The 23269-nt window shown below is 41.1% G+C and overlaps 2 protein-coding genes across 4 annotated transcripts in view; one reads left to right on the top strand and one right to left on the bottom strand.

Moving 5' to 3' along the window:
- The window catches only part of LOC146466925 (GREB1-like protein), a 34830-nt gene extending 20955 nt beyond the window's left edge, over window positions 1–13875 (top strand). For 2 of the 3 annotated variants that reach the window (XM_085126411.1, XM_085126413.1), the window contains 13 exons: window positions 684–938; window positions 1846–1952; window positions 2399–2522; window positions 3508–4016; window positions 5044–5109; window positions 5548–5667; window positions 6356–6531; window positions 7534–8203; window positions 9142–9311; window positions 10141–10283; window positions 11253–11492; window positions 12140–12571; window positions 13199–13875. In XM_085126411.1, the coding sequence (XP_084982537.1) occupies window positions 684–938; window positions 1846–1952; window positions 2399–2522; window positions 3508–4016; window positions 5044–5109; window positions 5548–5667; window positions 6356–6531; window positions 7534–8203; window positions 9142–9311; window positions 10141–10283; window positions 11253–11492; window positions 12140–12571; window positions 13199–13442 (3256 nt within the window). In that variant the 3' untranslated portion in view covers window positions 13443–13875. The remainder of the gene's footprint in view (window positions 1–683; window positions 939–1845; window positions 1953–2398; window positions 2523–3507; window positions 4017–5043; window positions 5110–5547; window positions 5668–6355; window positions 6532–7533; window positions 8204–9141; window positions 9312–10140; window positions 10284–11252; window positions 11493–12139; window positions 12572–13198) is intronic. The other variant, XM_085126412.1, reaches the window with a different exon arrangement.
- A 2486-nt stretch (window positions 13876–16361) lies between these two features.
- LOC146466926 (fibroblast growth factor 16-like) lies at window positions 16362–21041 on the bottom strand. Its single transcript, XM_085126448.1, has 3 exons — window positions 20810–21041; window positions 19108–19211; window positions 16362–17007 (listed from the first exon to the last, which is right to left on the bottom strand). Exons 1-3 carry the CDS (start codon window positions 20949–20951, stop codon window positions 16825–16827), a joined length of 429 nt encoding a protein of 142 aa, XP_084982574.1. The 5' UTR covers window positions 20952–21041; the 3' UTR covers window positions 16362–16824.
- Between the last annotated feature and the right edge of the window lie 2228 nt (window positions 21042–23269).

A 23269-nucleotide genomic window follows, 5' to 3' on the forward strand; every position in this document is an offset into this window, starting at 1 on the left:
AAAATCTCCGACCTCATTGGATTTGACCGTCCTTTGCTCTACCGATTGAGCTACGAGGCCAGTCGGGAGCAAGTCGTGAGTGATAATGGTGGTAATTGCGGCAATGTGAATATGAAGGGTACAAATGAATGTTGTACCAGTAGCACTTAGCACACAAGTGATGGATTACCTCTGCAGTGAGTTATATATTTTCTTTCCCGGAATTCTTTCAGGAACTTATTTTTCGGGAGGGGATGCTGATAGGGCTTAATATCGTATTGAACTTTGCATTTCAAAATTGATTCAGTTGGATTTGACGATGGAATGAGCATCATGAAACACAAAGCTAACAGCCTGAAACAGCTAGTCCTAACAGTCCACTGGGCTTGTATTTTGGAGGTTTGTTACTGGAACGATGTTTCCGTCTGCGTTTTCGTCGCCCGGTGTGGATGGCGGGGGGGTTCGGTCGGCATTTTTTTTTCTGACGAAGGGTAACGTTCGAAAGGTCAGCACTCGAATCTCTTTACGGTGGCCAATTTACCTTTAGTTATCAACTCTGTTGATAAACCAAACATTCCTTTCTACTCTCCACCGACGCAGCACCGTAGTTTCTTTAAAAACTCCCTTATCCATACTGGCAAAGGTTTTCCTTAGTCAACAGTATGATTGATTGGCCTTCATTTTGTCTACTCTCTTTTATAAAGAACCACAGATGATGTGAATCTGAGTGTTCTGAGGTGCTACCTTCTCATTCGTCACTACTGCGCCGCTATCATGTGGTCAGCGGGAATCAAGCCTGCCGAGCCTCACTGTACATTGAAGACGATCCAGATCATGAGAGAGATAATCGAGTCTCCAGTGCACAATGCTGATGGCAGCGGAGCCATGCTGGTTATTCGGATTCCATCCGTGGAGCTTGCGAATCTGGCATTTGAAAGCTTGAAGAACACGCGTGATAGGTTAGTTTTTTTACTGCTCTGTCTTAAAGTCACCTAGTGCTATTTATAGTTCTGTATGAAAACATATTTAGTTAAGGGAGATCTCCTTAGCCGCATGCAATTTAGCCTTCGTAGGGGAAGAGAGCGAGAAAAAAAAAAAAGAAAAAAAACGGAGGAAGCGTTGAAGGGAAAGGGGGAGGGGGGGATATCGTCCCAATTTCCGCGCGGTCAAAAAGCGATAAAGGCACAAGACCCCACTGAAAGTCTTGCTACGCAGGTAACATGCAATTGTGAAAAAAAACAACAAAAAAGTAAAAAAAAAAGGTGAAATTTTGTTTTGAAGTCCACTGGATTTTTCACAATCTGGGAGCTGAAAGTTGTGAACGAAAATACCATATTTTATCCCTTAGAAAGCTCACGTTGTCAATGATATTATGGAAATTGTAAAAATCACGAAACCTGTGACTGTTCTAGTCAAATTCTGCAATTGCAAAATTTCTAAAACTGCTGAAAAGGTTATTGTACTGTTATGGCGTTCTGGGCTTGGTTGTTCTGTAATAATGTTTGGTTTATTTTGGCATTCATGGCGCTGTGGGTTTGTTCGTTCTCGCGTGTAATATCCTTCTTGCGGAGCAAAACGACTGCAAGATAAAATCGACTGTTTATTTGAAAACAGAGATTAATAAAAACTTGGTTTAAATTTGATTATGTTGTGAAGGCCTTGCTAAGCCCCTCACCCACAAACAAAGTGAATCACGTCTTGTGCCAGTATTAACAGAATAATTGTCATTTGAACAATGCAGGCTTTGCTTCTAAATCTTACAAAATTTGATTCTGTTGTGAAGGCCTTTCTAAGCCCCTCACCCCACCTACAAAGTGAATTTCGTCTTGTGCCAGCATTAACAGAATACTATTTTGCACAATACAGGCTTGGCTTCCAGTTCAGATTTGCCATCATACATGACAATGGCGTCAGTGAACTGGAGATTGAGGAGTATTTCTTGAAGCGGCTGAGATTGTGGAGGGAACAAAGAGGTTAGTGATCAAAGTGAGAATGTGTTCATGGAGATGCCATTCAATAGGCTGTGGATGTAATACCGTAAACTGCCGCTTATAAGCCCTGGGCTTAAACAACTTCGTACGGCGTTTTAGATGGGCTTTTAAACGGAAGGGCTTATATCCAGATGAAACACTGTGACGAGTGTTTAAAATAACTTCTCAAACAAACTGATTTTGAAGGAGAAATAAAGGATGCAAAAACGAGGAGTTTTTCATCAGATATCCAAACACGTCACGGTGCATGATTTCCTTTGTCTTTGGCTTTTGAATTATTAATGAGATTGAGAAAGTTGTCACCTTTATTGGTGTTTCAAGTGCTTCGGCTCCCGTCTGGGACTAAAAATCTGTCTTTTTTCCGCGCTCTCGATAAAGCGGGCAATTTTATAATGTCCCTTTCTATCGCCTATGTTGTACTTTTCCAGGACAGACAAAAAACAAAACCAAGTCTGCTGAAAGATGGAGTCCAAAGTACTTTGAAGATCTTCACGATCTGCCGTGCATTATTATCATCAGCGGAAGGGAGAGACCAGGAGACACTTTCCCAAGGTAACATAATGTCCAGTTTCGAATTCACCAAGACCGCTGGATAAAAAGGCAAAAGACGCATTTATACAGGGTTAGCCTCAATCTGAAGTAAAATATTCACAAATACCAGTGAGAAGATGAACTTTTCACAACTCTGTGTATTGTTTTATTTTAGGATTCAGGACTTTCCTCCTAACATTCGAGAATATTTTGCCTCACTTGAGGCTAACCCTGTATAAATGCGTCTTTTGTCTTTTTATCCAGCCGTCTTGGTGAATTCGAAAGTGGACTATTTACTTCATTTGCCGCATAGAGTGGTTTGCGTAAGTTTTGCATTCCTGTGCTCTATGACTGGTTGGTAAACCTCGCGCCACTACAGTCCTCAACCAAGGGGAAGCGGCAAAACCAAAACCAATCGTGACTTTCTCGCACGCGTTTTCCCGCACTTGGCTCATGGCGCTGTTTGCGTCTGTTGTGAATGACCAGAGTAATTACCTCAGAGTCACTTGAAAACCGCTCTATGCAAGTGCAAATATTTTTCAACAGACTTTAGGATCTTTGCGTTAAATTTCTTGGTTACATCTAAGCTAACTGACCAGAAGTGCAATTTCCTCCATTCACCACCCACTGTAATTTAATCTTCTTTGTTGTCAAGTTAAAGGGACTTTCTCACCCCAGGCGCATGTGCACGTTGATGAGAAGCACTTTGAAATCGTCGGCCCAACTTTTTCAAATACCGTCGGAGAGTTCAGGAAGCTGTTTTCATCTGTTTTTGAATCGCGTTCATTTTCGGAAAGTTAGCCGAATTTTTATTTACAAACGTTCTTCAGTAATTACATGAAGCTGTTTGTTGCGATATTTTTTAAAGTTTTTGTAATGGCGGAAAAGCAAAAATCCCGCGGTGACTTGTATGCAAATTAGTCTCAACCGAACGTGCCTCAGCTGGCGCAGTCTCTTTAAGATACGTATTTATATCCCGTAGTGAAAACGTTTTCTTATTCAACAGGTCTTTAAAGTATATCGATCTGAGGCTCATAGATAGGGGTTTTGTGTATCGCTCTTCTCTGGAGCTGGAATTCAGTGCAATTGCTTGTTACATTGGATCAGGAACCGGTTCCCGTGGCATTGAAAGTAGCGAACCCAATGGCCAAACCGGAACAGAATCCAAGGACGATTCTAATGCTAACAGTGAAACAGTCTGCAGAACAAGCCGCTACTCTTCCGCTTATCCATTGCCAGTGATCCTGGTCTCGCGGTCCGTCTTCAAAGCGTTCCAATCCGATTTTTACGGTTATCCAAAGCATCTTCTCCTGCCTACGACCCCACAGACTCGGTGGGTGGGACTGGGTCGACCACCTGTCGTGACGTCAAACCCACGTCACCAGTCGCTGTACTACAGGGAATGGACAGAACCTAAACCCAAACAGGTCCCTTGTCCACAGCAAGATGCTTCCAAGCAACCAGTGATAACTTTGCGCAGCGCTAGCGGGGTGGTAATCAGTCCTGATATTGCTGGTAAGGCCATTACTAATTTCGATAGCTTCAAGGGGCACTGTCACGGCGATCTTGCTGTATTTTAGTCAAAACTGCACAAACATTTTTGACAAAAAAACCTTTTCTTCTGACATGAATTGTTGTTAGAGCGCCGGGGAGAAAATATTAAGGGATTTCTCCTACGAAGAACAAACTATACTCAGTTTTTAGCGACTTCTCTACAATACACAGGAAGAACTTGAAAAATTGCAGTCCATTTCCATCCTAGCCATCCGTGGCCAAAGATAATTAATTCTAGTTTCTGTGGACAAGCAGGGCTATGGTTAACAAAACTGAACCATAATTTTGACGTTTCCATCAAAATAAATATGTTTTTTGGCTATTTAAAGTAACCAAAAATAGATGACACTACCCCTTTAAACACTTCAGATTACTGACACTGGGAACAAACTATGACGGCAAGGCGAACGAAAACCGCGTGAAAATAACTATTCCATTAATTCAGTTGGACTTTGTCGTGACTTTTCCATCTTGTTCAACAATCTGGGCAAACTATCCAGGGACTAAATTGGTTGGAATGTCGTTCAAGGTTAGAAAGAGAAAAATAACACTGTTGCGTGCTACGTTCTCCATAAAACTTCAAGTGTGGACTTTTGCAGAGAACGACAAACAAATTTATGAAAGGTTAAAACTTACGTGCAACGAAAGTTGGGCCTTGTTTGACACTGAAATATGATTTCCATGTTTTCCGACGGAATTTGAAATTAGACGGTTTTTTTTTGTTTGTTTGCTTGTTTGTTGTTGTTTTTTTGTTTTGTTTTAATGAGCAGTGCAGTGATAGCTTTGCTGTTGCTGTTGCCTACGTCGTCGGGATTGAGGGCGGCGCGTTTTCCCTCCCTCCCTATTTGCGCCGGCCATGTAGGTTGCTGTGGCTGCCATGATGTCTTTTCGTTGATAATTTTAGGATGAAGTTTAGAAAGTTTTTTTTGTAACTCGGTTTGGGGAGTGAAAAGGTTGAGTGGCTGACTGTGCGCGTACAATTTTTCAGATGTTGTTGAAGAAGATGGAATGTCTGCTGTTGAGTCCTTTGCCGAAAGCAACAGAATGACTTCAGGTAAATTGAGAAAAAATATTGCACACCATATGGAATCCCCCATATTTAAAGGACACCCCTCATAAGGGCTCCCATGATACCTCCTCAGCTACCCCCACCTCCCAGAACTACCTTCCCTTATATCAAATAAGGTTCTGAGTGTACCATCTGCACGTTATAGTATCCACACCTACTGCTAGCTAACCTGCGTAGCTGGCGGGATGTTGGGCGAAGACGAAAACTGGGCGAACGAGCAGCGATGACGCGAGGGACGGGGGAAAGGTGATGTTGTCACGGCCAACGCCGTTCATGGTGGCTACTTTATTCGCGCGCAGACAATACCGCTGGCTACGTAGGCTAACTGCTAGCATGATTATTTCCCGAGTAAGCACCTGGATTTTCAGAGGTCACTCTTCACACTGAATGCTGTTACTTTCTTTTTTCTTTTGGTTCAAACAGGCGCCAGTGAAGGTGAAGACAGCAGCTGTGAAGATGCCAAGTCGTTAACTGAAGATGGAGCAACGAAGAAAACGAGAAATCCAGAATCAAAAGAAAGATCTGGCCATCAACCAGTCATAGGTATGCTGTGAGAATACCTTGAGAGAACCCTCCTGGTAATAAGGCAGGGATTGAGAGGGTTAGGTGTCAAGCTGTTACTGTCGAATCCGAACCATTGCGAAACGCATACTTCCCTCCGTGTAAGGTCAGCAGACACGAGGTGACACTTCCCTGGGACTTGTCTACCCATTTTCCTACTCTAGTCGTATTGGCCTAACTTTGGTCGTTGCGACCCGTCGCACGAATTGAAACCTGTATGAATTGAAGGGGCAAGTCTCCTGGACTTTCCCCCCAGTTATGCTTGATGCATCCCCGGTCCCAGTTGTTCAAAGAGCGGATAACGCTATCCAGCGGATTAAATGAACTCCAACTAATACATTTTATCCGCTAGTTAGCTATTAATCCGCTGGATAAAGTTATCCGCTCTTTGAACAACTGAGGTCTGGTGTAAACACTACAAGGGACTTTTGCGCGCTGAACACAATAATCTCCCCCGAAAATAAGCCCCTAAAAGGGTCCTTTGCACGGGTATACTTCAGGCCCCGATTGTTCAAAGAGTGGATAACGTTATCCAGCGGAAAAAATGTATTGGTCGGAGTACATTTTATCCTCTGGATAGCGATTTATCCACTGGATAGAGATATTCGCTCTTTGAACAACCGAGGCCAGAATGAACGGTTGAATTGTTTGTGTTTTGAACCTCGGCAAGACGGCTGTTTCTATCTAGGTCCTGCTCTTCTGCACCGTCTGTATGGGATGGCAGCCAGCGCGCGGCAAGACACAAATACTGCGGAGACAGGCGCTGATTGTAGCAGGAATGAGCCAGAGAAACCCGGGGTGGAGAAGTACCATCCGAGATCAATCCTCTTCAGTGGGCCTCCTCAGGTAAATACTGGTAAATGACTTTTGTTTTGTACAAATTCGAAGAAAACAGGAAAGGTTGGTGCGCTGATAAACCATCACATCACAAACACAAACATTCCACGGTGTTGTCGTTGATTCAACCCTTTCCAGATCTTTGGGCCAGGTTCACGAACCAACCTCTCCTGAGTTCAGGTGAATCTTGAGTATAGTCTGATATATTCGTGCAATAGTAAGTATATGTCATAACTTGGGTGCGTTCAATTGACCCTATTCCGGAATAAGAATAATAATAATTTGTCATTTTGTACTTCAGTAACTCCATAAACGTCTTATGAGGGATTTCTTGTCATCACTGCATGTACTTCTATAATCAGTTGTCAGCGAAAGTTTGCAGAAATGTCATCCCAAATTTACCTAAAAAGAGAAATTTAACAACTATTTCGCTTATTCTTATTCCGGAATACGGTCAATCAAACGCAATCCTAATGTATCCGGCCCTTTGGCTACTGAGATCCGTTGCTGAGTCATGTACAAAACGTTACGCTTGGCCTGTTTTTTTTTTTAAAGTCTGTCTAATTTTCAAGATTGTTATCAGATTTCTTCTCCTCGTTGTTTGTGGTCTTATTCAGTCTCGATGATCCACTCAGTTTTCCTTGTTCCTTTTAGAGCTAAACTTAGACACGTTTATTGAAATGACGAAGTCTTATTTATTAATGGCTGAAGGGGTTAATAGCGTAAATATATACAGGTATAAATTTTAAAATTCTGGCCCCAGTTGTTCAAAGAGCGGTTAACTTTATCAGCGATGAGCTGCTATAGTTGGAGTACTTTTTATTCGCTGGATAGCGATTTATATAGATTTATTCGCTCCTTGAACAACCGGGGTCTAGACAATTTGAGCTATACACAAACACGAATGTTGTAAAGCGCCCTTGTGTTGAATTCGTAGGTGCCTATTTTGTTAATAAAAAACATTTCCTTGCAACATTTGCACTCCGTTGTTCTCTTGTCTCTCTATATCAGGTTGGTAAAACTCACGCGTACCTTCACTTCATTCGTCTGCTGCACCAAACAGTCCAGAAACTGCGACGTGTGGATGTCTACAACGAAACCATGTCTATCCCAGAGGAAAGCTCTTTCCAAGCCACGCCCGATCGTTCAGGGGACGACCACGAGAGAATGGTCTGGCCAGCTTACAAAGAAGTCGCCAACCTACCTTTCAGCTGTTTATTGCGAGAACACAGATACGTCAACACCAGCAAACTTCGAGTACATCCGTCCGTGGGAAATGCTTCTTCCGATAACGCTTCCACACAGTCGCCGTCAGTCAAACGGTCGTCAAGGCGACCAACGTGTTCCATGATGCTCTCGTTCTGGGCTGCTTACGACACGTACCATCACTGCGACGGCTGCAAGAATTATCGGGAAAGCAGAGGCCCCAGTACTCCTCTGAGCTACGCGTACACTCTTCAGGGTGGTGAGAGGCTGCGGTTTTTGATCCCGCACCGATGCCTTCAGAGTTTTACTTTCACGAAGGAGAAGCAACTTCGAAGTCTACGGCTGCCTGTGGTGCTGACCGGAGGCAGTGGAGAGATTGTGAAGCCACTGAAAACTGAGTCCGTCGGTGATGGAGAGGTGTTAGGGGATATTAAGAGTCCTATCATGATACCGAGTACTGGGAGACACGAGTATGGTGAGAGCACAGGAAATTATGATGTTTAAAGTGATCACTGCAAGACGCTGACTCATCCTCCACTTTCCAATCCTTTAAAACTTCTGTCGGTACAGAAATTACGAGCATTAAGTTTGTTTTTTGAAACGGGCAATGCAAGAAATGCGTGAAACCCAATTTCCGTTGGTAAACCTGGTGGTTGCTAAGACTTCTTTTGGAAGCAAGTAAAAGTGAAAGTTTTCAGAAACGCGAAACGGCCTTAAGATTTGTAAAGTGCCACGTTGGTCTGTGTTTTCTTTGCAAAATTATGGCGGGAACTGAACTCTTCACGTTTGACTGCTGTGAAGTTGTAACGCATTTTTGATCTCCGATTTATTCCAAAATTAGTTTTCAATTGAGTAAAGAAGTAATTTTGCGTTTGCCTTGGTTTTTGCTTTATTACGCTCTCTGATTGGTTGCAAAATTCGCGCAACTTTCTCAACCAGTGATAAACAAAAATCAAAACCAATCGTTCCTTGCTCGCACGCGTTTTCCCGCGCCTGGCTCCAATTGTATGTATTTGCTTCATGTTCTGATTGGTTTGTTGCGCTGTTTACGTCTGTTGTGATTGGCCACAGCATATTACTTTGGGTTTGGTTTTACAGCATTCAAATGAAACCCGATCTAATACCAAAGTAATTACTCTGACCAATCACAACACACAAATAGCGCAATAAGCCAATCAGAATTCGACAAATATACGTAGCTGGCGCCAATCCCGGAAAAAACGTGTGCGAGTAAGTCACGATTGGTTTTAGTTTTGCTTCTTATTGGTTAAGAAAGTGTCGCAATTCTGCTAACCAATCACAGAGTATATTAGAGCAAACCAAAGGGAAACTTAAATTACTTTTGGCACTCAACTGGAAACCTGTCTCTTTTGCACAATAAGTGTGTTCAAGATGGGTGTCTTTCCTTTGTAGGTCTGCTGAATTTGTACCACGCTATGGAAGGTGAAAGCCACACCGTCCTCGTGTTTGTCAAGCACCAGGAGATGGCTCTCTACCACAAGGCGTGGCCCAACCACGTGATAGTTGGTCTACCTGCCAGCGCTGACAGCCAGGGCCTGGGTGCGGCTCGCTTTTATATCAAGGTAATGGACAGTAGCCGTCAAATGGAATTTTCTGCATTCCCTGTGATACAATGTCGCGGTGTACAGGCGTGCGTTTTCTCAAAACACTCGAAAACATTTTGAGTCCGAAAAACTATTTTTTACGCTGGAAATTCTATTTTTGCAAATTTTGAAAGCTAACCTTGCTTTAGTTTGCATGAAAAACTGAGAAGTAGAGTTTGACTCAAGACCCTCTCAGGCGATGTAGTAATGGCAAAAAACACAAAGCGTAACGGCTGCAAGCTTTAACTGGAGCTAACCTTGGGCGTGTTGTTCCTGCAAGCACTCAAAAAGTGTGTTGAATTTGTCTATCACCCTCCATGGAAATATCAGTTTTATGAGAGCTTGTCTTTTGTCAAAAAACAGATTGCCGTCGCAGTCTAGCTTCTCGCGCGGGATTCTAAATCCAGTGCTTGACTGCGAACTAATTCATACGACATTTAACGAAGATGGTTGCTTACGGGAGTTGTTGCTTGCCAGACTTGCTTACATTTAACGTGTTTTCTAAATTATTAAAAAACTGGATCCTTGTATAATGTAATTCCAGGAATTTGATTACCTTAGCGGCCATGATATATGAGCCATTATACCGTGCCCAAAAAAAAGCGACCATTAAATTGTCTTCTGGTTATTCTTGCAAAGCAAAATCAGCAAGATCTAGCAATATTTCTTGATTGTTTTTAATAATAAAAAATATTCCACTCGCGCTTTTTGGATATGACATGATTATAGCCAACGAGACGCGTATGTATCATCTCATATCCAACACGCGATTGTGGAATAATTGTTAATTATACTGTTCCTTTGTTAGGAATTTGCGACAGAGAACTGGCACACGGAGCGTGCTCGGCACGGAATTCAGGACAAACGAGGACAGGACGTGTGGCCATTCATCTTCATGATGGATGACTCCTGTGTCATGTGGCAAAACCTTCTCAAACAGGCCGTGAAAAAGTGAGTTCAGTTTTTCAGCAGTTCGTAGTCATGTCATGTAAAACCTACGAACCCACTGCACCATCCTTGTATAAAGTAATCGGAAACCGTGTAATACGTGTTGTAGCCGGTGGCACGCAGGGTTAAAGGGGAAGTGTCATGGTGTTTTTTACCTATTTTCTTATAAATGGTGAAATAAGACCTTCACTTAGCTACAAAATAATCCTACAAACAAAGAGAGGAAAGAAGAAATCAACTCAATTCTTGAAAGGAGCATCTCTTGCTCTGTTCTAGTGCATTTTGGAGACAAAAATGCGAGAACTTGAAAAAAAAATAGCTTAACATTTTTCAAGTTTCAATCAGTTCCGACCTACTCTGTCTCTGACTAGAGGCACTAATCGACAGTTGTGTTTCACTGGGGTGATAATTCATAACAAAACTAGACAATTACTTTCTTGTTTCTCTTGACAGACAAACGTTTTTGGGTTTTCAAATGACATCAAATTCTCGTGATACTTCCCCTTTAAAGCAGAGGACGTATTCACGTTATTTTAAAAAACTGATGTGTTGGGCGTAGTTTGTAGTAATTTTACTTTATGTTATGTCTCTAATCCTCTTTCGTATTATTACTTCTCCTATGATGGACTAGCATCTCATCCAGGGGAAGGGGAGCAGTACTCCTAGTCACTTCATGCTGGGTAGCATGTCATGGACTTACATCGCATCCAGGGAGGGATTAGGACTGGGCATCCTGTGATCGACCAGCATCCCATATAGGGGGGCGGGGGGGGTGGTATCCTGTGATGAACTGGTATCCTGTGCTGGACTAGCAGCCCTTGCAGGTGGGATGAGTAGTACTCTTAGTCACTTCATGCTTCTGTCTTTTGAGCAGGTTACGCTTCAGGGCCTTACGTTCGGGTTGCTTGTTACTCTAGTATGACATAACCTTCATGCGCTGTTTGTCATATGTCTGCCTTTTTGTGTTTTTAGAGAGGATTCCTCTGTCAAGGAAACTGAGGGACCATCCTGTGTGATGACCTCGCTGTTAAAGGTCCTTCTGCACCTTGAAAACACACCCGACCTGATGAAGTATGGCATCTTAGGTCTGCAGCAGTATAGTGCTGAGTCATCCAGCCCTGTGGCTCAAGGGTCCTTTACTCATGGCCTCTTGCACACAGCGCTCATGATGAACCTGGATAAACTACAAACTATCAAGTACAACAAACACAGGTAGCTACGAAAAGTAAATCTCTACCTCCTATACTGTTTAAGTGTTAACTGAACAAGTCGCTTTCCAATTCACGCGTCAAACCTTTGAGTAGATTGCATTTGAAAAGAGGGCAACAATGCCACCTTGAACAGTATAACAAAGAGCACCACCGGAAAGTACTGCTCAGAAGCTTTCATTTGAATGGTCACACTTTAGGATTTCATCCACAGACGCAAAAGTTAGAACCATCTTGTACAGCCTAATAAACAGCACCACAGGAAAGTACTGCTCAGTAGCTTTCATTTGAATGGTCACACTTTAGGATTTCATTCAAGACGCAATAGAAAGAACCCCTCCAATCTGATTGGCTATGTCAATGACTATCTATTTATAATTCTGTCAGGGGGATAGTGAGTAAAATGCGCTCAGCTCTGGCAGTCGAAACTTCATAATAACAATTTAATAAAGAAAACATTTTCGTTCATGTGGAATAGTAATTTTTAATAAGATTTATCGTACAAAATAGATAATATCTATCCCCAATCCGTGATAGTCGATTTGGGCTGCTCCGTCAATTATCAGGCGATAAAAAAAATCCAAAGTTTATCATGTAATTGTGAAATACAGCCTTGAACCCTTCAGTGATCTCCGTTGTCATTACACTCAGATACTGGTGGGAGGATGTGAACTTCAGCTTGAAAGTGATGGCCAGTGGAATCCACACCTGCCGCTTCAACCATTTGGTGGTAGCTAAGAAGTTCATAGAGTCAGGGGGTGCTACCACCTTCAAGGAGGAAGCAGCCCCTGGCGCTGAAGGCAGCAGCACACACAATAAAGATGTTCCGCTAGGTGATAACTTGGTGACTGCTCCTGATAGGGAGAATGCTCCCTACCTCTCCGCGCCAGCGTACTATCTCCTGGAGCGGTATCTTGAGCTCATGGGCGCGGCTCAGCTGTTCCCCGTGACTGCAGCTCAGCCTCATCGTCCGGTTCTGGTGGTGGACTGCTATGTTAACCTTGGTCCGAAGCTTACTGTGGAGTTTGTAAGTTCAAATGGTTGGGAGAAAGGCAAGAACAATGATTTAAAGAGTGATACGAGGTGAGAGTTGCCGGGGGAGGGGGGAGTCCGGACCATCAAATGTATACAAAGTACAAACTAAAGGAAAACATTATGGTAGCATGGTTTTGTGAGTAACGTTTTGTCCTTGAATTTAGAACCAAAATTCACGTGTTTGACATTTGTTGTTGTTGTAATCCATCGCAGTATCGAGCGAAATACCGGCTAGAATTCTCCGTAACGACGCAAACTTTTGAAAGTGAATATAAGAAAATTGATGCATTTGAACTGCGGAAGAAAGAATAAATAAGTGCATTATCATCGCAGTAATCGCAGTTATATACGCAACTTAAGCAGTTGCGAGAAGAAAGCCCGAAAACAACTCAGGCTTGAACGAGATTCAAATCCCATGACCTCTGCGATACTGGTGCAGTGCTCTACCAATTGAGCTATCAAGCCAACTGGCAGCTGGTCATTCGGTCATTTACCCGTAGGGGTGATGATATGAAAGTACATAAATGAAAATTCATACATTTGAACTGCGGAAGAAAGAATGAATAAGTGAATGATCATCGCAAAGTATACGCAAATTGTCTGCGTTGTTGCGCCGGAGATAAGTAAACCCCGTGAAGGAGACCCAGTTCCGATCTGCTTGTCGTTTTCTTTCAGTTATGGTGGATTATTGCTTTATTTCTGCGATGGCTCAGTATCCAAGCAATTCCTCGCCCAGTTCAAATTCGCCCCACGCTCTCGGCTTTGTCTCGTGTGCCAGGACCGGAACACACTTAGACAGGAAGTGGCGCGGTTGGACTTGGAAGAACACTGGCGCTTCCGGCTACGAGATGAGCTGCAAACTGCAAACAGCCCGGATGAACCTGCGCTGTATTTCCTCACGGGAAAGCACGATGATTGAGTAAAAGCAACGATTTCCCTCAGAAGCAGGCTCGAGGACAGCGATTCGAGATTACGAGAATCGCCACGACGCGACTTCCGTACATAATTTTCCGAAAACTTTTCGGTTATTTCGACTGAAGCCGAGCGTGAATTCGTTATTCGTAACAATCGTTTTGTTATGACATCATACGAGGTATGCTCGGTTTCCAAAGTTTTTCTGATAAACTCCTCGGGTACATTGAGAAGAAGGTATCTGTACTTCGAGGCCAAAGCATTGCTTACGGCTGCGCGATAAAGAGTCTGGACAACATTTCCAGCTGTAAATGTAATGCAGTGCTGCATATAGAGGAACAATGAAATTAGATTGTTATTTTCTCTATTCGATATTAACGAGACATTCGATGAGAACTTCTTAATCTTATCAATGATTCATGACGACAAAAGAAAAGAAATCACAGCTGTAAAGGGAGTTTGGAAAAGTTATCTTAATTATCATAAAATTTGGTGAACTTTTTCTTTATTTTTCTCAAACTTATTAATAATTCAAAAGCCAAAGACAAAGGAAATCATGCACCGTTACGTGTTTGGATATCTGATGTAAAACTCCTCGTTTTTGCACCCTTAATTTCCCCTTCAAAATCAGCTTGTTTGAGAAGTCATATCAAACACTCGTCACAATGTTTCATCACAAGAGAAAACAAAGAATATCACTACCGTGACCGAGGTTTGGATATGTGATCCTAATTACCATAAAATTTTGCCAACTTTAGCTTTGTATTTCTCCAAGAATTATTGATCATTTGAGAAACCATATCAAACACTCGAAAGTGTGTTTCATCAGATATCCAAACACCTCGAAGTCGTTTAAGAGAACTCGGCTGCGCCTCGTTTTTTCAACCTACTTCTCAGTGTTTGGATATCTGATGAAACACACCTTCTCGTGTTTGATATATTACATCAAAAACCTCGAAGTTCGTCAAAAATACTTCGCTACGCGTCGTATGTTCAACTCTCTTCTCGGTGTTTGATATGTGATGAAACACTGTGTCTCTAGTTTGATATATTACTTCTAAAAGAATTACTAATGCCTTGAGAAGCTATATCAAACACTCGAAAGCGTGTTTCATCCGATTTCCAAACACCTCGAAGTTGGTAAAAAAAGCTCGGCTGCACTATGTTTCTCCAACCTACTTCTGGTTTTTTGGAAATCGGATAAAACACCTCCTCGTGTTTGATGCATTGCATATGAAATCAAACCATGGTTGCTAAGAGCACAATCACGCTAATCAAACGATAAATGTAAAGTTGTAAATTAATTTTCCAATAAGTATTTAATACTTAAAATAGTTAGTTGTTCACTTCTTTAATGACATTAACTTTTATGTGGGTATGAAACGGTGCTTGACTACTCTGGACAAAAAAAAGGCTGTCCCCTTTTATCTTGCGTTAGACAGCTTTGATCAACCACGCGCGAAGATTTTTTTTTTATTTGTTGCATGTTTAGAAATCATACATTCGTCGATACAAGGCTCGTACTCTTTCAACAGAAGAGCTTTGAAGGCCCCATTTTGTTTCTATGGGCGCCAGAATCGCTTGTAAACTTTCTATTTAATAGAAAAAGGAACATAGTTTTGTTTTGCCATGTTCCAAGCGAAGCTACCTAGGATTTATTATGTGCGAGAGAAAAAGGTTTAATATAATATAATTAAAGGTTTCCGCAAACATTGAATCCAAGCTTGATGTGTTTTGAGTAATACGAAGTACAGTTTAATTTATGCTCTTCCGTTTCCCTCGGTTGTTCCCCATAAGGGTTTTCCTCGAGGCAAATCCCACTGGGGTATTTTCCAGCTTAATAACATCCATAAAAAAATTTTCTCGATTCTGATTGGCTAAGAGAAATGCAGTTTTCAGGAAACACGATGCAAAAAGAGGAAATTCAGTGCAAATTACGATTTCCGAAGTTAGTACGGAGAAACTCCAAGACATGCCGACGGTCATCCGAGGTATTACGAAGATCGCTGAAGTTCATACGATACCTTCCGAAGATTACCCGATGAATTCCGAAGATCAGTCGAATATTTCCGAAGATTTTATGGTTCTGCATAATGATGATACGCTATCGCAATTTCATCATGAATATTTTATACGGGCTCGTGCGATTTTGTTAGTCTGAAAAAAAATTTACTTGTGCTTATTAATTCCAAATTGAGCACGAATCATGTGATTACCCGTAAAAATTATGAAAGTGACAGTTTTTACTGTCTTTTTTAGATGGAAATGAGATTAGTTTTTGTTTTTATTGTATTGTGTAGAGTCCTGCGGTTTGTTCACGATTCACCCGCTGACCCAAGAAATCGTGGGCACTGGGTACTATGGCCGCTCATTCTCTACTGGTCAGCTACGGTGAATGGCTGGATTTCGGGGAATCTGGCTGGTTGGTATCGAAAGTTGCACTCAATTCAAAAGTCGTATTCAATCGAAAACTTTTGGTCCGATGTAAAGGTCGCTATGTTATTTCTTTGAGATTACAAAATTTTAAAATACTCGACTCTAAGCATGGGCTAAAACAATTGCCTCTATGCATGCGCTAAAACAACTGTGCGAAGCGAAATAACGTAGTTATTGTAACCTTTATTATTTATTTATTTATTTATTTATTTATTTATTTTTTTTTTTTTTTTATTATTAACAATAGACAGTTACAAGGTGTTATATACCTACCCGCAAATAGCTGAAGCTAGTCGAGGCGGGTAGGTATGTTTATGCTAAACTAAATACAAATACATTTGGTGTTTACAACTGAATTGACTAAAATAAAAGTTAAATAAGTAGTAAACAAACAAGTGACGCAAAAAAGGGGATTCGCTAGCTGATAGAAATTAAAGGATTGTTACATATTCAGAAGCTTTTCATTATTTCAAGAACCTTACATTTAGCAGCGAAGCAATGGATCACCTCAACAGAAATACGTGCGCGTTGTTTGGAAAATAGAAAACGTATTTTTATTGACCGAGTTTCATTTGACTCGTCACAAGTGTGGCCATATTTTAGCCTACGTTTTAATACTTAACCGTAAAATCAATAAGTAAAGTTTTCACTGCAGTAAGTCTAGATCAGTCAAACTGTATGATTTAATCCACTGGATCAAAGTTACAACCACCCAACTGTACTAATAACTAATACTCAATCACGTGACTCTTCTTGACTAATCGCCCTGCAGAGTTTCGCCCCCTTATCGAAAAGTAGAACCATCATTACAGCATAATAAACAGCACCATCGTAGAGTACTTATAAACAGCTATAGGACTTCATCCGCATAATCAAAAGCTATTTACATGACGCGAGATTCCAGAATTGAACGACCAACTTAGTAATCCTGGCCGGACGTTGAGTCACCTTGATCAATGCATTGGTTTTGTCATGAACTGTACATTTCGTGATGAGGTTAAGATGGATGATCGAACCTTGCCCTGGGCCGATATCGCCAAACAATGAAGCCGCCGAGGGGAAAACTCCTTGCAAAAGCTGTTGAAGAATTCCGTGTCCAGGTTCTCGCGGAGTGTACAGGCCGGGATTTTGGTAGCCTGGAAATGAATTGAAAGAGGATGGTCGTCAAAGCGATACTCTTGGAAACATGTTTTCGTTACGAAAATGTTCAGTCTTCGTCGTTCAAGTAAGACATGTTATGGCCCTTTTCGCTCAAAACCAAGCAAAAACGTAATTTAACAAAGAGTGGAGAGGTTACTCAGCCACGTTGTACAATTTTTAAATCAATGTAGACATCCTTCTGCAAAAATAGCCAATAGCCTTCTTCGCTCTTTATGCTAATTGCCATTACCAACCGCATGATATTCTCAGGAAAATAGATATTTTATCTTTTTGGAGGTAAAGAATGCATGCCAGCGTGGATATCACCAATTCTAAAAGAGACTACCCCCTAGAGTACCGTCACATGATTTGTAATGGGGCGACAGAACAAAGAAGCGATAAGGTCAATCGACCGTACCGAAAAATATGGCGACTGATGCATTTACCCATTGTTCTTACAGTACGATAACCCTAAAAACGCTCATAAAAACACGCAGAAAAGTTCTAAAAACATTAAACCTAGCAAACAAACTGTTGTTAGCACATGGACGAATTTCGTCAAAAGTATGCTTTTCTTTATGCAAGTGATTTTAAACAGAAAGTTAAGGTTACCCGGTACCTTCAGAGGTGTCTTCAGAGGTGTCTCGCGTCCAAGCGATGTAGCGCGTCCGGTTTGAACTGAACCCTTATATCAAATTAAAGCTTATAGAGCTGGCTATCCAACTAAACCAAGAATTTTGAAATAAAATGAATTGCCGAATTTTTAGCGCTGTTTTCTCGAATAAATTTTTTTCACTTGGAGGAGCCACTTCAAAGAGCTAAAACTCAAAAGGAATTTGTTCCTTTGCCTTCAAATTTGGACAGTAGCTAGTTTAACATATAAACAACAAAAACGTGTCTGCAAATTTTTCTTGCGAAATATTTTTTCTCTGAGAGCGATTTTTGTACGATTACTCCACATTTTTTTCATCCTATTTTGAAAATGCTCTATAACTTTTCACTGCGATTGAATATGGCAAAACGCAGACACGTTTTTTTAGCGCTTTGGGTCCGGAAACTGAGGAGCAAATTAAATTAGCAAAAAACATAATTCACTCGCACTCTCGTAATTAGAGGTCGTGAAAAATTCGACAATTTATTTTATTTCAAAATTCTTGGTATGGTTTGATAGTCAGCTCTATAAGCTTTAATTTGATATAGGGGTTTAGGTATCTACAGTTTAAACTGGACGCGCTACATCGCTTAAACGCGAGACACCTCTGAAGGTATCGGGTAACCTTAAGACATTTTATGCAGTAAGGCATTTTCTTAGTACAATTAGTTTATAATAAGCCTTTTAGCTTTATATAGTTTTCTGTAAATTACCTTTCTTATGGCCATTGTAAATATTGCCATCTTATGGCAAATTGTAAATATTGTAGTTTTTGTCTTTTTATTCCATAGTAATTGTAATGTTGACGGGTTCTTATTATTTTTTTTCTTTTGGATTTATTGTAATGTCCATGCACATTTGATAATTTTTATAGAAAATGGGCAATACAAATATTAACTATTATTATTATTATTATTATTATTATTATTATTATCATTATTATTATGCCTATTATTATTATTATTATTATTATTATTATTATTATCATTATTATGCCTATTATTATTATTATTATTATTATTATTATTATTATTATTATTATTATTATTATTATTATTATTATTATGCCTATTGGCTGTGATAGGTTCAGAAGATATTGTTGTAAAATGTGCAGCCACCATGTTTTCAGTTCCCTACGGTAGATTGTAGCCCTATGGTAATTCTTGCAGGGAACAGCATTTGGACCGCAGTGGCGGCCCAGCAGCTTGATTCATGGCGTGACATTCCGTTCACCTGCCACTTCCTGCAGGTGAAAAAGGTCGATGGCCTGCTCTCTCCAGTGCCAAAAATTTGTGTATCACAAGACGTTTTTCAGCACGCGGTTAGGGGAACTAAGACGAGTGTAATATTCTCTCATATTTAAATTCGTTTTGGTGCGAACTCTGTGCTACCGTACAATGAAGAACATTTTACATGATTTAATACCGTGACCGTGGGTACTTACAGAGGTAATGACGTTGCCACGGTTGTCAATGCCGACGTACAGGCTAGCTTCCGAAGCCCACAAGGTAGTCATGTTAGATCCCACGGAGCTAAGATGAAATACAGCTGACAAGAGAAACAAATGTTTTAAAAACCCACCCGTTAATGACATCATTTCTTGTCGCAGTTTAAGGTCAATTCAACTCGCTCTCATCGGGCAATGAACTCGCTGTTATGGACGCCCTGATATCAGGAACTACGGGAAATAGCCTGCGTTGGGAAGGCGTTGAACGGGGAGAGAGGGGCAGGAGTAGAGGAAGCGCGGAGTTCAAGAGGGGGGTGGGAGGGCACCCTCCGCGCCCGAGAATTCCCTCCCCCTTTTTGTACCACTTTTGGGGCCTGACACGCAGGCGAAAGAGCCATGCACGTGGGGCTCAATGTCACGCACGTGCCAAGCTTTCCCGCAACACATTGCGACCAGATTAAACAGTTCAGACTTCCCATAACCCACTGCGATCAAGTGTGTCCGTTTTAAAGATAGTTAACTGTAGTTGGGCGAATGTTCTTGAGACAACGTCTCTTGCAGCATTTAGGCTCTAAGATTGTACATTTACTCAGACCATATACTGCCACCTACCCAAACAACAACAACACCCGGAAAAAAGACGTTCTGAGCATGTTCGTAAAATGTGGCCAATCACATCCCCGACTTTCTTACAAAAAATAAAGAAAAAACAAGGAATATTGCAAGCTTCTAACAAGATACACTGAATTTGTTTCTCAAATTTCCAATCGAAATTTTTACCATTCTTGAAGGTTTTGACTGCGATTTTCATGATCGAGCTAAAAGATATATCGCGAGAAAAGTTCTCTTCGATCAATTTGGAAAGGCGAGTGAAGGAAAAATGGATATGTCAGGGGCACTCATCAAGAATATTTAAGCTAAATACTACACCTGTTGTATCTTGTGTTCAAGAGATCGTTTAATGGCCTTTTCAGGACATTTGTGTAAGCTAATGCAGATAGATCTGTTGGGATGCAGGTTACAAACTTCGGGGAATTTTATTCTCCGAATTGTTCTGTTAGTTTTACGAAAACGCTAGCTGACGGTTTTCGCGTATTTGCCGCTTCGAAAACTAAAGGAATTACTTATTTCAGTGTTACGAAATGTTGAACCGACATTTTGCAGAAGAAAAGTGCTGATTTCCTTTACAACTGAATCCGAATTTCTATTAAGGCCTTCCCAACAAACATTCACCGAAATGAACGGTTGGGTGCCGATGATTGGTTTGCTTGGTGGCATAAGTTTAGCTTACCTTGCTTTCGAATTTATTAGGCTGGCAAATGAATGTGGTTTCATCTTTTTTGAGGATCTCTGATATGCTGATAATCTCCAATATATATTCATGTGTAATCGAGATATTCGCAAAAACATTGACTTTAGTTAATTATCCCTTTCTCTGCTCGTGAGCGAGACTTTGGGCTTAGCTACCGGGTAAAATATCAAAAACATTTTTCCTAGGAACTTTTTATTATGAAATTTTGGAAATTTTTACACTAGTGTCCTCGCGCCCGTACAAAAAAAATCCGCTACGAGATGAACATTTTATGGCCGTTTACAAAGTCAGTTTTCATAGTGGTATTACTCTCATTCTGGCTTATCAAATTGTTTGCATTACACTGTCTTTGTGAATTGAAAATGTTGACATATTTTTCGAACTTACTGTAAATGCTATCGTTGTTTTTTGTTCCTCGCACTGTGCCATCTGGTCGCACCTCGAGGAAGTGTCCATTTCTGCATTGTAATTTTCTTTTTCTCGGGAGCAAAGCTGTCGGCGTGTCGGCCGATTGTAACCGAAAAATCATCTCCAAACAAAAAGCACTCGACGTTTGCGATCTTTGAAATGTCACTTGTAACTTGGTGTGCTCGATCGCAAATTCACTTAATTGAAAACGGATTAAGAATATAGTTGCTGCGGTGTCGATTAAATGGTGGCTATATTTTGCCCAAGACAGGTGATTAATTTGTATTGTTCACTTATTGGATCTTATAATGATATGATCAATACACGCTGAGCCGTTTTATGCCGCAATGTTGACCAAAACCATGTGGGGGATTCAATATACAGCATTGTGCTTTTTCGTACAATGTCGAGAAACATCTGCCATGAAAGCGACGAAAAAATACTGTCAGTCATTTGGGGAAAATGTTAATATATTTTTTCTCTTCTTGAGGACATTACCATGCTTTCTGCGATAAAAGTACTCGTTAAACTCGACGAAAAACAGCCAACTTCTTCGACAAAAACTCTCTCTTCGGCTCTGTTTTCTTGTGTTAATATTTTGCTAATACTGTAACATTATTGGCCTTCATTATGGAAAACATAATGTAATATGGTTTGACCGGGCCTTTAGATTTTTTCTAAGGCTGAGAGATACACGGCTTTCTCGTTAAAATGAACACATGCAGGTAACTGATCCATGGCTAATCCACACAAGACCAATATTCGAAATCTACTTCTCAACCTCGCTAATAATTCATGAAGAAAACAAAGGAAATCACTTTCGTGAAGGAGGTTTGAAAAGTGATCTTAATTATCATACAATTTGGTGAACTTTTGTGCGCCTCGTTTTTTCAACTCACTCCTCGGTGTTTGGAAAACGGATGAAACACTCTTCCTCGTGTTTGAAATATTACTTGAAGCGCGAGGCGCAAAAACTGCTCATGTCTCGACAAGTCGAGTTCGGGAATTTTTTCTTCGGAAAACAGAAATAGAAAAAAAGGCGACATCTTCCGTCCAGGATTTACCAACCGGAAACAAACGCTTTGACAACGTAAACTTTCGTGAGATCAAGTATCCAATAAGAATTGTACATCTCTTATGAAGGTACATGAATTATCCGAAGAGATGCCCGGTTTTCCGTAAGGCCGGCCCCACAGAAAGGGGGTCATATCCGGGACTCATCCCTGCAACAAGCCCCAAGGACAAAATCGCTTCGCGTGAACTACGAAATTTTGTCAAAAAGGCTTCTCTCGGGGACCAGAATGTGGTTCCCCGACTTGCTCTCTCTCCTCTCCCCTCCCCACCCCCTCCACCTCCCTCCTCAAATTGTAGTTTTCTCTTATTGTGTAAGGTCGGCCGAGGGATCTTGTCTCAGGGACTAAACTCTGCACTGGGACCAATCTCATGTTGCAGGCTCTTGTCCTCGCAACAAGCCCCTCGTGTGCCCCAATCTATGTTGGTCGAAAAGTTAGCCGAGAATGCAGTTGTGACCAAAATTTGGATAATACAAAAACGAATCATACAAAAGGAGTTTAGACAGCTATGAAAAGCTGAGCCTTCTGCGAAAGTTACATTTTAGAATCCAAGGCCATTTACTCACTACTAGAATTACGGTTTGCCTCTATACTTTGTTTCGCAACCCCCCCACCCGCACCCACCCACTCCTCCCCCACCTTCGCCGAATTTACGAGCTATTACTTCGCCTCGCAACGACATTTTTCCGCCCTTCGAAGACAAAAGAAATTTTAACCTTTTGATCTCTAACAGCGATCAGCATCAAATTTCTCAGAATTAAGGATATGATCACCCAAGGTGAATTTTCTTGATATTTTAATAGCTTCTCCCATTACCTTTATAAGAAAAGAATGGTGACAAGATAGGAGAATTTGATCTTTGATATTAGGGGTTGAAGGGTTAATGTTCCCATTTTAGTAAACTTTTAGGTGACAATACACCAAAGGAAATGCTAGTTTTTCTCGTTTTAAACGAACAGGTATTCACCGAAATGAACCCCTGAGTCCTCCTAAAATGTTACTTATTCCCTCCTTTTCAATGCCTCGTTGCATTTTCAAGATGTGTTTAATAAATCACTGTGTAGCCGTGGCGAAATATCATGTTCAAAGCTCTTAATGGCCGATAAGCTCTAGAAATGGAGATACAACACCGAGAGAGTGCAACCGTTTTTTGCATTTGTTTCAACTTCACGTTCGGTAAAACGTTCCGAAAACATTCGGCATAGCGACAAATACGTTTCAAAACGAATCAACAACTCTTTGAAAGTTGGCCAAGCATTTTATCAAAAACACTCAGCTGTCTCGTGCATAGATACAAAAGATAGAGCGTTATATCTGCGACGCCATCGTTATCAATAGCTGATAAGTTGCTATTATCCCGGCCCTC

Source organism: Pavona decussata, unplaced genomic scaffold (genome assembly GCF_977016875.1).
Source record: "Pavona decussata unplaced genomic scaffold, jaPavDecu1.1 SCAFFOLD_140, whole genome shotgun sequence".
NCBI classification, from domain to species: Eukaryota; Metazoa; Cnidaria; class Anthozoa; order Scleractinia; family Agariciidae; genus Pavona; species Pavona decussata.